The sequence below is a fragment of the Betta splendens genome, chromosome 3 (assembly GCF_900634795.4).
Source record: "Betta splendens chromosome 3, fBetSpl5.4, whole genome shotgun sequence".
NCBI classification, from domain to species: Eukaryota; Metazoa; Chordata; class Actinopteri; order Anabantiformes; family Osphronemidae; genus Betta; species Betta splendens.
Window position 1 is genome coordinate 7,717,547 of NC_040883.2, and position 13,824 is coordinate 7,731,370.

The window sequence follows — 13,824 nt, forward strand, 5'->3', positions numbered from 1 at the left end:
TTCGCTTTCCAGTTACTCTCACTAAAGCAGCGTATTCTACTTGTCCTGTTCTTTTTCCTGCCATCTTTCCCCTTTTCACTCTCACTCCCGCTTTTCAGCCTCGCAGCAGATCTTTTGTGTGTCCACTGTATTCCCACTGTTGTCTCTGACCTTTGTCACTGTGTGTGTATGTGTGTGTGTGTGTGTGTGTGTGTGTGTGTGTGTGTGTGTGTGTGTGTGTGTGTGTGTGTGTGTAACTCCAAGCACACCTGCCATCGCCCAGACAGAGTCCCTTTATTACCCACACAGTTCAACTGACAAATCCAGACATGCACACACACACACACACACACACACACACACACACACACACACACACACACACACACACACACACACACACACACACACACACGCTCCACCACTCTTGTAAGTCAGACCGTTGAACAGAGAGCCAGGTGTTGTGTTGTATCTACCCATTTCCTTCTTTCTCCCCCTCCTCCTCAACCACCTCTCTGCTCAGCTTACATTTTATCTAATGTTATTTTACACGTGCAAGAGGTGAAGTTCAATTGGAGAATGAGCCTTAAATGGGGAGGAAAACGCAAACAATGACCTGATGTAATACCGTGGGTTTAAACATTAACTCTGGCTCCTGCAGCTTTAGGTGTGTCATGCATATTTGGAGCACAGTCTGGTACAAATACAGGAGAATTTTATTAGGAACAAACTACAATACAATATAATTAGAAATGCAGCACAATGAAAGCAAGAGGAGCTTTCACATATGTTCTTATCATAAAAGGAAAAAAGTACTTAATAAAGACATCAGAAGGTTTCAGTTCTCTTTTATTTTGTCTAAATATCAATCAGATGGTTAAGTTGAGCTTTTTTCACTCTGCAGCTACCTGTTTTTTTATTTATTTTTTGGGAAGTGGTACATACTACAGTTTTCCCCCAAAAGTTTAAAGATTCCTGACGTCGACGCTGCGGTTTGTGGTAACGCGTGAAAACCTGTCATGATGCCAGCGACAAGCACTGAGGTGATTTCAACAATGTGACACGAAAATGAAAATAGAAAATAAAATGAGCCTACTGAAGAAAAGCTTATTAAGACTAATATTATTCCATTACGTTTAAAGGGATTACAACATGTAATAGCAAAGCCTATTAGAATAAAGGACTAAGTCTATACCAATTATATAGGGTAAGCGAGGGCTACGTGATGCTGATGTTTGTCTGCTTGTCTGAGTGGAGTGAAATGGAAAGTGAAATGACTGATAATGGCGCCACTTGACCCAAGTAGTTCTGCCTCAGTGATCCCATGCCTTTCCACACGGCCCCCCGTCCAGCTTCCCGGCGATCACCTTGATGCCATGACAACAGTCAAGACACACGGAAGTAGCTCTGCCTTCAAATTAAAATGCCTAAAGTTTTATCAGAAAAGAAGCGAAAACCCTGCTAGAAAAAAAGGATCTTACACCAGTCATGGCTTGAAACTACTTGAAACCAGTCAATGTCAGCAAAAATATTTGCGACGTTACAGAGTAATAATGTTATTTACGCAGCCTCTTCCGTGAGAGTAGTGTATTGTGAAAGGCCTGGAACGGAAACAGCGCTGTGTTCGTGGCAGCTGCCTTCACTTCAGCCTGGTTCCCACTTCACTCTCACCGTCGCGCCGTCGACGGGAACGGGCTCCGTGTGACGGCTCCTGGCTTCTTGCTCTCCGGACTATTTTTAAGTAATCACACAGCGTCTCAAGTGCGTCGACGGCGTCATAATGACAAGAAACACAGCACGTGCACAAGGATAAATAGTTTTCCGTGCCCTCTGGTCGCGATAAATCGGTTTATCGTTTGAGTTCATTTGCGAGTTCATCCCTCGTCTCGAGTTTGGTTTTTGTTGTTTGAACCTGTTTCTCTTTCTCACTGGACCCAGTTTGTGGAACTGGAAGATTTGACGGGACGTCTGCTGACAACAGCTGCCGAAGGTAAACCCGCTCAGCCCGCACACCTTTACACAAACCCACCTTTAGGCAAAGTGCGTTCGGCCGGATATCAACGGTCTGACATCAGTTACTGTACACTTAGATTATGGCTTATAATAGAGGGTTTCCTTTTAAAATGTAAATAGTTCAGTAAAAAATAGAATTGACATCATGCATTAAATGACAGTATTTAATATGATTTGATATGATGAAGTTAGTGTATTTGGGGGTCATTGCATCATTTTCCGTATCTGCTGTAAACCTTTGCTTGTTGTGTGTTATTATCATTGGCGTTTCAACGCAGGCACAAAAGGCGACGAGGGCGCCTTCACAGCTCTGCGCACAGCTGTAATTGTGCGGTTTCCTCGCCGTGTCCTGACGCACAATCAAAAGTCTTCACTCGCCCAAAAAAAAAAGCAGCGTGAATACAGTAGAAGTTGGCGTTGCCCCAGGTAAAGTGTGGGAAACACGATGCGATCAGAGAACTGGTGGATGTTTAAAGCCAGCAAAAGGCGAACAAAGGGACTTTTTTCGTCTTCATTTTGCACTTGTCGACCTGCAAATATGAGCGTGACTCATTGTGCGCCTTTTCTGCCTAATGAGGAAAACCCGGCATGTAAAGAAGCATCAGAGCATGACCCTCACCTAAGGTCACACATGGGGCGACCGAGGCTTGTTAATATTCTGGCTATTGTCTGCGTGGGTGCGTGTGTTGTTTTATTGATTTAGTCACAGCCCCGAAGGAAACGTGTGCAGCGTTCCACCTGCTCCTCCGATTTCCCCACGAGCGCATCGAGATGCAGATAAAGGGGCGCAGAGACACTGTGTCGCCTCCTGCGTAACTATGGCGCCTTCACAAAGAATGCAGTGTCCCAATACAAACGTAGCCCAGGGAAAATTCCCCGGTGCACAACATGCAGCCTTCAACCTTCAACTTGATACTTCTATGCACAGTGAGACACTGTTGTAGCGCGTTTGCATCCGACGACACAACGAATAAGCGCTTTATGAATATGGATGCGTAGTGAATGTGAGTAGAAACGTGTTGTGTTGTAATAACAGGTGAGTTTTCCGCTGCAAGGTGAACTCCACATGTCCTGAACTGAATTTGCCCACGCTTTGAAGCGTCATTCGGACCCAGCAAGAGTGCGTGCGTGCATTTCAACTGTCGGCTTAAACAGCCACTGATCTTTGACCCTCATTCACACTCGCCGGCGCGTCAGCCCCGAGCTTTTGTTCGCAGAATTACTCGTGTGTGTGCATTGTAGGCGCCCGTCCGTCGTACTGCCTTGCCTGCACAGGAGTCAGGTGAACGCAGCGTCAAACCCGCAACCAGCCACGAAGTCAGTCTGCTCGAACACGTCTCGAATGTGAAACCGAGACATGAAGAGTGCAGATGACGGAGACAATTCGGCAGACGGCATGGGTTTCCAAACCTACTGTCTGCTGAGCATTCAGACGCCTCGGAACTCTTCAGAAGGGGAGGGAAGGAAGTGGTATAAAGTCTTCAGCAAACAGGTCCTGTCTGATCTGATCTTTGATATTTAGATTTGATGTCCCAAAAGCCAAATGAAAGGGTTTGATTTGATTTTTTTGTAGTGTTTTTATCATCTCTGTAAACCTTCGACGCTGCACATTGAATTAATTGAATTTATTTTTCCCAAGTTATGGCATTAAACGAAAAGTTAGTGAGTCAAGAATATTATTTACCTTCACATTGTAGAAACCGGCCACCCGGTTACTAGTTCAGTGAATAATGTGGTGAACACAACAGATGTTAAAAAATGGGCAGCGGTTAATGAACCAGGCCAGTTTGGTTATGTCGGCTTAAAAACTGCAGGCATGTGTGGTTTCAAAGAAAACAGAAGGTGGGTGTTGAGCTCATGGGTCCTCTTTGGGCAACTTGCTACAATTTGCAAAGATGATTAATATACTGTATGTGAGTGAGTCATATATACATGGGGAATTTTACGGGTAAAGCACAAAGCAGCAGGCTGAGTGATCATAAGGGTCGTGGCTCCCAGTGATGATCGCGTCTGCTCACAGGGTCCACTGCTGTGTGTGATCCTCCAACATGTTGTGACTGACACATTTACAGTACAGACTCCGCTGAAGCAGCGCGTTTCAGAATGACGTGTTTCAGAATGCCTGCTGGAAAAGGGGAAATGCAAAATTGACGGCCGCATGGCACGCACACGCACGCACACACACACGCACGCACGCACACGCACGCACGCACGCACGCGCACACACACACACACACACACATGCCAGGCTTTGCTCAGCGCCTCTGGCTCGCACACGCTCAAGAGCTGGGAAGCGAGAGAAAAGGGGAAATTCTTGCTGCTGAATTGGTGCCGGGGCGCTGTGCTAAACAATAGAGAGGGAGTGGGGGTGTGGGGGTAGAGAGAGGCCAGCGCAGTCAGTTAAAACGTGTCGGAGGGGCAGAAAACACAGGCCTGAGTCAAGAAAAATGAAATAATCGTCGTGTCATTAATGTCTCTTTCTGATTTGAGCCACGCTCTCATACACATGGGCAGAATATTCCTACACCGGCTTTAAAAGTGCTCTTCTTACTATAAGTCACATTTGCAGATGTGCACAGAAAGGTCCTGTGTCGATGATGGGGGTCGATCGCTCGTGCCTTATCTCAAAACAGCGCTAAAGAACTGAGCCCTCGACTGTGCGGTGGCACTGAGCGTGGGTAGGACGACACTGGGGCCCTGTTTGGCTCCAAACAAGTGGACGTCTCTATCAATACGCCATCTATAGTCTGAGATCCGTCTGGCTCAAGCTGATGTGAGTCACAAACTAAAGCTAGGTGCGAATTCAGCCGCAGTGAAATTTTGACTGTTATGTGTCATTGCTTCATTTGGAAAATAAAGGTGAGTTCTCCTGTCTCAGTCTAAATTTAGCTGAGTATGTGAAGCTGTTATGCTTAAATTACTCATTTTACCGACGAACTTACTGAGTTTATGTTACTCCTTTTACTAAAGCAAATCTAAACTGACTAGACTGACTCAGTGATGATCCATCTTATGCTGCAACGGTCCTCTCAAATCCTCTCAAGGCACCTGACGAAGAAATTAATGAATGAATTTATTGTAAATGTTTAAGTTTTTTTTGAATCATGGCTCGTATGTGCGTAAAACCACCACCAGACTGTGTCTGCTTGACTCCGGAGAAGGAAGGAGAAGTTCTGTACCGCAAGCTCGTGTTATTAAAAATGAGCAAAGTCTGGAGTTTTGAATAATGAATGCTGCCTGTTTCACAACAGCTGCAGACTAAAACTGATGTCATGTTTGTCCGTTCTTATTAGAACAGAATGAAGAATCAAAGACATATAGACATAAGCAGCTCAATCCAAATTAGATTATTACCACTAAACCCGCTGAAATGAATGTTTTGTTTTTAAATGTAGTGAAAGTAAAAATGGCGTGTGAAAAAGAAGAAATGCGTTTCGCATTTGGGATGATTGACTCATTTTTAGCTCAATGAGTCAAATTATTCAAAAGCACAATACAAGAAATGAGTTTAACCTGCACGCAACAAGGCAGATGCCGTGTGAGTCCGGTTGGTAAATGCTGACACTAATACAGTCTGGCTTCAGCTGTGGCTGATGGAGCCTCGGCCTCATAGGAGCACGTCTGTAAAGCCTGAACATATCTATCACTTCGCTCTCCACAAATCATTCCATCTCATGCATTATTAGAAAAAATAATCTGAAGTGACCTCAAACTGCAGTTATGTGCAAAAAACTCCTGAGTTTGCATATGTTCCAAAATACATTGTTTGCTGATATTGATTTGAGGAGAGATTAAAATTAGCTCTGCTCACTTTGTTTGAACAAAATAATATCTCATTATTGGACTGTTTGCAGTAAACACCGCTGCAGAATGGTGAAATGTTTGTGGTTAATGTTACAGTGTGGAAACATCACACAGCACAAAGATTCTTTGCAGCTCGTCTGTGAGTTACGCAAACGTCCTCCCCCTGCGTGTGCTTGTGTCCATCACTGTGTCCAGATCTCAGGTTTGTATCGAGTAGCAGGTGTTTTGTTTCAGTGTGTGAGGTTAAAAATAGCCCTTTGACCACTCGAGGCCGTGCAGCGCGACGTCCCTCTTCCCCCGGCCCGGTTTCTTTGTGTTCTGGTGTGACTCTCTGCCTGCGCTGTGGTTCAGCTAGTTCCTGTGAGTGTAGGGGTGCTGCGGCTGACACACACACACACACACACACACACACACACACACACACACACACACACACACACACACACACACACACACACACACACACACACACACACACACACACACACCGGCGCCCCTTTCCACGGGCCTCATCTTTCTCACAGCACTCGTCTCTGTTTCTTTCACTTCGACGTCATGAGTGGGAAGTGGGTCGTCATGTGGAAGTGTCGCGCGTGATGACAGCCGTCTGGAATGAGTTTGCGCCTTTCGTCGGAATAGAAACGAAATGCGGGTGATGTCACGTGCGCGCGCTCATCTCTCGTGATCCTCAACATTATTTAACATGATGCAAAGTTGTCGTCATTGTTTTTTTTAATGACGGCCTTTAATATATTATCGTGTGTGCGCTGGTGTTTGGCAGAAGGAGTGAATTATTAGCGTGCAGGGAAGTTAAAAAGGAAGAGTGTTGCCATTGATAACGGCACAGAAAGGCCACTGTGAGTATTTTGAGCCTGAACTCATTTGTATTCTTTAGAAAGAATCCTTCTGATAACGAGGCCGGGGTCCATATACCAATAGTGTCATTACAGCGGCTGATTAAGTCAAAGGTGCCGCCTTGTGATATGCCCAGCTTCTGTTGTACATGTGATACGTGTCTGCACATTTAGCCTGATTGGGAGAACCCTCCGCTCCATCAGAACCGTGTTCTGCTGGTGGATCCAATATGCTGTTTGCTGATAAACTGCACTGTGCTTCGTGTTTCCTGTGGCAGATGTTACAAGTGGCGCCGGCACTGACAGACGGCCTGACGGCTGTGGTTCTCGTGGCCGCCCTCCTCGCCTTAGGTAAGTAATTATATTAGACTATACTCCTGTTAACACTATGGCTGTGGATTCCCTTTCGAACTGGTGCATCACCAGTAAAAGCAGAAAACTGGAGGAGGTGCTGACAGGGCGGGTTCTCACTGAGAACAGGACCCGGGTGCTGAGGCCCGGAGCTCGCCGCTGTTCCAGACACATGACAGAAGCCACACAAACCTCTGCGCTGCTTTTGTGTGCGACATTGTGCAGCCGCGTTCCTCGTCGAGCCGACATGTGATCACACATCCTGTTTTTAGAATTATTGTCAGCTTAACAGAACCGAATTGGTGGTCGATTTGGTGAATCAGGCGCCTGAGCAGAAACCGTCGGCCATTGAATGTTGACACCAATGAATCCATCCCGATCCATCAAGTCTAGCTTTATGAGTCACCGTCCAAAGCTTCATGCTTTTACATGCAGTGCAGTGGGAGTAGACATGACTGTGGCTATCATCATCGTCATAGATCAGGTGACTCTGACTGGTAAAGAAATAATAGTTTAAATCGCAGGTGCCAGAATTATGTTCTGCTTAGTTGCAAATACAGATAGATAGCAAAAATAGCAGATAGAGCATTGGAACAAATGCTTTGTGAAATTAGAACAAGCTGCTGAATCCTTCACGCTTCCTTTTTGAAGTAGTGAGTGTGGCCTCTGTCCCCCTCAGGTTCAGGTGAAAACGACTTGGACCTGAACTTCTCTGGGACCTGGGTGCACGGCGCGGGCCCCCTGAGCCTGCGCATCAACCTCTCCACCGGCTGCAACAAGCTCTCGGTCTCTGCCAACAAGGGCTCTCTGACCATCGAGGGCCAGATCACCTCCCAGTGCAAACGCTCCGACGTGCTCCCCCTCCACCTCCCGTCAAAGGAGAAAAGTGACTTCTCTCTGTACTGGGACCCACTGCTGGACCAGATGAAGCTCGAGGCAAGCTGAATATGATCTGCATTCCTGAATGTGTGTGTAAAATGGAATGTGTCTGACTGAAACATCAGCACTTGCTCTGACTGGTCCTGCCTGTGTTACTGGTGACACTGGGATGCATGTGTACGTGGACGCGGAATGAGCATCACTCATTCTACTACCGGAAGCCTAACAGCATTTGTTGGTGTTTTTCTGTTTTCTTGCACAGATCGGGGGAAAGAACCTGACTCTGTGCCGGCCCGTCAGCCTGCAGGGCTCCTGCTGCACCGACCTGTCTCTCGGTCCCAATGCACCAGATGCAGATTATGGCATCGTCAATGGATCCATCAAGAGTGATGTCATCACAGAAAAAACTCGCAGAGCCTACACGTTTCTAGGACAGTCCATCAGCTGCTGTAAGGAAGCACTTTGAGGCTAAGATATTAGCAAATCATTTTTCATCTATTTTGTATTTAGACATCATGAAAAGGCCTCGGGGTTCTGAATTCTGAATGCGGGGTCAAATTCAAACTTGTTCTTGTCTCTTTGTTTGTTTGCAGCTGTTTTATGTGAACAAGCGCTCAACAGATCCAACACCGACAAGTAATTTTCCTTCCTTTTTTTTTATAAGTATCACACTTGTTTTTTCAACATCTTCCTTCCTGCGTTTATTGCAAAGACCACTGCTCTGAAACTTCATAGGAAGCGGCGGTCTGTCAACCGCAGGCTGTCGCTTTCTATCCGTGGCGATCTGAAACCGGTTTGAATTGTGTAACACTGGGGTGACGGGTGCTTCTGTGTGTGTGTGTGTGTGTGTGTGTGTGTGTGTGTGTGTGTGTGTGTGTGTGTGTTTCACAGAACGCGAGGCAAAGCGAGGAACGAGCATCTGTGCGCTGGGACGTCTGAGGTGGAGATGAAGGACGACTTCAAAGGCTACGTTGTCACGTCGCCTGTAAGACCGTAATCAACAGAGCTGTAAACTTCATCCACGTTTACACTAGATTCAGAACACACACTCTGGTGCAAACGTGACGCACTTCTCAGAAAGGGACTCGACTGTAAAAATACCGTTGTTCCATTTGTTAGACAGAAAAGGCAGCGAGTACTCTTCACGTGAGAATCTAGGCGAGAGGTTGGCCACATGAAGGGGAGTGATAGCAGCATTTAGCCGTCAAGTACAGGACGGATGTTTAGCTGCCAGCCCTGTTTGTGTATGCACCCAGGCGTCTACATGCGCAAGTCACCAATTAGGTCAGAAATATAAAAAACGTTGATTCTTTTACATCCTGAATTTCCCTGAAAACTGAGAAGTGATACCTTGTGATTAGTGAGTCTGCGGTCAGGCGTTTCCCCGTTTACTAAGCAAACGTAATCGCTTCAAAATAAAGGTTCCCAGGCTCCGACGGGCTGCTCCTCATTATAACCGTGCCTTCTTTCTTCTTCTTCTCTTAGATTAAAGGTGCATCCGCTCAGTCCGCTGCCATCGTTCATCTCCCGCCTGCGCTTAAACAAGCTGCGAGACAGACCAGCAAAGTGACCCTCAGCTTCTTCAGCGACAACCACCTGTTCCAGGTGAGGCTCCGCCCGGCGGTCAGAGGCGCCGGCGTGGATTCACGTTCAGTCGCTCACGTTCAGTTTGTGTTTCAGGAGGGGAACAATGACGTTAAGGTCCTTAACGATGTGGTGGAAATTACAGTGGAGAATGAAGTCATTGCTAATCTGCCTGAGCCAATCAAGATCACCTTCCACCATGAAATTATAACTGTAAGTGTCTATATTATTATTCATTTTTTGAGTTTGTGCATAGGAGAGGACACGTATCACATCAACCTGCCAAATGTGTGCAAATCTCACATTGCAGATGCATGTGCTTCTGCTTCACACAGCGAAAAACACAGAAACCACACGTTTCTTGTTTTACCTCACGTACCAATAGGTGCTTTTCACCGACTTTACTTGCATGACTTAAAACACGAAGGCGATGTGTTGATTTGCAGCAACCCGGCTGTTTTTTTAACGAACGACAGGTAAGTACGCTGTTTGGCATCGACTGTGGACCGCTGCTCATGATCGTGTCTCCCTTTTCATTTTAGAAAATGTATTCAAGGAAGTGCGTTTCATGGGACGCCAGGAAAGGTAAGCGACATTATAGAAGCCAAGCGTCGAATTTTCTCCCACTGTAATTCGGAGAGATGATAATTGAGCGCTGCTTTTGCAGATCCACTGCAGGTCAAATGGTTGGAGGACGGATGCGAGACCAAGCAGGTCGGAGGAAATCACACCGAGTGCCAGTGCAACCACCTGACTTACTTCACTATACTGGTGGTAAGACGAGCCAAAGACGAACTGCTGAACTAGAACTAAAAAAAAAAAACTACCACTGCGTATTAACATGCTACTGTAACTTCTCTTCCTTTCACAGCAACTGAAGCCTCGACCAGTGCGCCACCTGCTGGCACTCACTGCCATTACCTCTCTGGGCTGCGCCGTGTCTGTGATCAGCTGCTTCGCTCTCATCATTTATTTCTGCAGGAAGAAGTAAATAACCCTGAGCTCTTTTCAGCACCAATTCACCATAACATGACACCTTTACGTTTTAATACCCGTTCCATCCTCCCCGCACCCACAGGCAGCTTAAGGAGCAGTCCAGGCCCATCCACCTCGGCCTGGCCGTGTCGCTCATGTTCCTCAACCTGCTCTTCTTCTTCACCGGCGTCTTGGCCAACGTCGCGGGGGAGAGTTTGTGCACCTGGGTGGCGGCGGGCCTCCATTACGCCCTGCTCAGCTCCTTCACTTGGATGGGAATCCAGGTGTTCCACACCTTCTGGTTGGTCTACAGAGTTTTCACCCCCTCCCCCAAGACCTACATATGGATGGTGGTCGGCTTCGGTGAGCGATGCTTCTGAAACCAACCGTTGCAACTCATGAAGGTAAATCAGGAATAATCAGCATTAACCTCTGAACTGTTTCCCAGTTCTCCCAGCGGTTCCTGTTATAATTCTGACGGCACTGGGCGGCATTTACGGCGTCAAGAAGGTGACGCCCAGCGATGATGTCTCCAACCCATACCTGATGTAAGCGAGCTCATTTAGACAGAGGTTCTCACGTGTGTTTGCCTGCTCTAAAGTTCTACGTCTTCATCTGCCACCCCCGGCTGTGTCCAGGTGCTGGATGACGGACACAGAGCAAGCCCTGCTGGCTCACTACTTGACCAACATCCCCATCATGATCGTCCTGGTGCTGTCCGGCGGCGTGATGCTGTTCGTCATCTACAGGGAAATCAAACCCAGAGCCGAGTGGAGCAAAAATCGCGTGGCTTTTCTCAGCATCTGGGGCCTCAGCTGCCTCTTCGGGACAACCTGGGGTTTGGCCCTTCTGGACTTTGGGCCCCTGCCTGACTTTGTCTTGTTCGTCTCCTGCACCCTGAACTCTTTCCAAGGTGAGTTCATGCTGTTAAGCCTGAAATTATTTATATAGTTTATCAGCTTTCAAGTCAGATTTGCTGGAGGCTACTTATAGTATTTGTGTTATTAGGTTTTATTGGTCAGTGGCTCAGAGAGTGGCTGTGTGTCTGGATCCAGTGGAGCCATTGTATCAGTGTGGGACTGAGACAGTGTCCAAGGCTAATCAAGGCTTTGTGGTGCTGGTGCCTATCAGGAGAAAAGCTGTTTCCTCCCACAGGCAGCTTGTTTTTCATTCCACAAACCTTTCTGCTTAACCCCAATGTTGCTGCACGTTTGTACTTAGGGAGGACAAGTTAAGAGTAAAGGGAAGAAAGAAAGAGCCTAAAATAATTTGTTTGCTATTAAATACCGATATCACTATGACTGCACATTATAACAGGGTTTAGTATCGTGGAGAATGGAAAGGCTCTGAATGTAGCATGGACCTGCTTTCAGTGTGAAACAGACAAAGCAAATGAGTGATTGTCATGTGTTCCGGCCCAGGCTTCCTTCTGATGCTGCGGTTCTACATGCTGAACTGGATGAGGAAACAGGCCGGCCGCTCCGGACTTGGCAGCACCAGCTCGGGCTCTGCCAGGCAACACATGCTCCAGCCCCAGGAGAAGAATGAAATGAACTGAAAAGACTTCACGTTTCACATACGACAAGACTCACAGCTTTCAAGCTACCGACTATTTGATAGTAGAATGTCAGAGTAACTCTAAGGATCAGTGTGGAAGCTCTCTGTACAACTTACACCTCTCACTCGTCCGGGCAGTTCACAGACCTACTAGACGCCTTTTATACCCGCTTTAGTCAGATGTCAGATCCGCTCTCTGCCTCGTGCACCTTTAAGCCTTGCCCCTTGAATACTATTGTAATAGAGGACAAGCGGAACCACTTAGTCGAGGTAAAGGGGCTTCGATGACTCTGTGGTTGTTGAAGGAGCGCATTGTGTTCATCGGTCCTCCACCAGCTACAGACGATGCCCCGGTTCTAAAGCACATGAACGAGCTAAATATAATTAAAGCCTTGTTAAAAGGGAAACTCCATCCACACGTGGATTAAGATGATATGTGATTCTTGTGGGGGGGCAGTGAGGAGGACATGACCCCATCACTCAGGAACTAATAATAAAGGCCTGGAGCCTACATTTGTACAGTATCTAGACAGGGTCTGGATGTACTGGGAGATGAATTTATTTGACCTTTGACATTGTAAGCTGGGGACAAGCTCTGCTTTCTTTTTTAATGGACAGAGTAACATGTATGACATAAACTCTTTGATTGCTTATAATGTATGTAAAGACAAATGATCTATTATGAAGCTTTCTTTAAACCCTAGCTAAGCTTTAATTTTCAGTTTTGTACATTTTTTTAAAGGTGAAGGTTTTTGTAAGTAGCACTTTAGATTTTCAGTTCTGTTCTTTAACGTGGACCAAAATGCATTCCAGGATTCCACACTTTGTTATTCCCCAAGGTGAAGGTTTGCAATTACTCTCTATTTAAATGTGAAACCACTCCGTACAAAATAAGATAAAACTTGCAATAAATGCAAAAACACTGAATGATAGTTTAAACCAACTTGTGTCCCATTTAAAATGGCAACAAAAATTCCTTACTTCTTTCCTCCCACAAAATCAGACAAAGGAGATTTTTCTTAAATGTTTGCACTGTTTTATGTGGTTAAGTGAATTTGAATGCCACGTTTTGTTGCGTTTGTATATATGAGTTATTGTGGTGTATATTTTGTTTTAATAAATATTTTTCTTTAAAATGAGTGTGCCTGGTTCGTACTGTAAGTGTGTCAGCACATTCAGAGCCTGTTTTCCTGTTTTGTTGTCCCTCCTTATCTGAGCCTGTGTATTTCCTCCCCGGGGGGTTTACATTTGTTGTTCACTCCACGAACCCGCTGCCTGTTTGCCTGTGAATTCGTCATAGTCTCTGCTCCAACACATACACATACCAACACATATGCAGAGGGGTTTTATTTAGCTTTTTACCAAGATACTTTGAAAGAAGAAGCTGATCCATATGATCCAAACCAACTGCCTTTCTCTACTTTGCTAAACGGACTCACAGTGCCACCTAGCGGTGACACGTGGAAGGTCACAGCCCACAGCTCAAACCACAGCTTCAGTGGCTCTTCAGTGACCTTTCACAAGCAATCTGTTTTCCTGACTTCTGAGAATTCACACGTTTGTCTGTTGAAACTCAACGTACTGTATCTCAAACAGAAAAATGTCAAAAAATGTCCTCAAATAAGTCTTTGAATAAAAAGACAGGAAAGAGACGCACTTACACATAATTCACAGACAGAGTGTCGCTGGCTCTTAAAGACGTTTGCCTTTCGTTTAGTTAATTATAATTCTTTAATTGTGTTACAATGAAAATAAGCAAACAGTAATTTGTGAACCATGTTGTGTTGGACAGTTTTACATCTTTTGTGTGTATTCCCTAACACATAAT

The 13,824-nt window shown here is 45.9% G+C and overlaps 1 protein-coding gene across 1 annotated transcript; it reads left to right on the forward strand.

The window, feature by feature from the left end:
* The first annotated feature begins 1,633 nt into the window (after positions 1–1,633).
* LOC114852008 (adhesion G-protein coupled receptor G5-like) lies at positions 1,634–13,135 on the forward strand. Its single transcript, XM_029144007.3, has 15 exons — positions 1,634–1,969; positions 6,929–7,001; positions 7,681–7,937; positions 8,143–8,329; positions 8,474–8,516; positions 8,772–8,865; positions 9,366–9,485; positions 9,561–9,677; positions 10,007–10,049; positions 10,132–10,238; positions 10,336–10,451; positions 10,543–10,802; positions 10,888–10,987; positions 11,078–11,352; positions 11,861–13,135. The coding sequence occupies exons 2-15, from the start codon at positions 6,929–6,931 to the stop codon at positions 11,995–11,997; spliced, it is 1,929 nt and encodes a 642-aa protein (XP_028999840.1). The 5' UTR covers positions 1,634–1,969; the 3' UTR covers positions 11,998–13,135.
* The last annotated feature ends 689 nt before the right edge of the window (positions 13,136–13,824 follow it).

Excerpts from the sequence above, each read along its gene's own strand:
- LOC114852008 (XM_029144007.3), top strand. The coding sequence starts at position 6,929 with ATGTTACAAGTGGCGCCGGCACTGACAGACGGCCTGACGGCTGTGGTT. Across the intron at positions 7,938-8,142 it reads TGGACCAGATGAAGCTCGAG|ATCGGGGGAAAGAACCTGAC; the intron begins GCAAGCTGAATA and ends TTTCTTGCACAG. Across the intron at positions 10,239-10,335 it reads CTTACTTCACTATACTGGTG|CAACTGAAGCCTCGACCAGT; the intron begins GTAAGACGAGCC and ends TTCCTTTCACAG.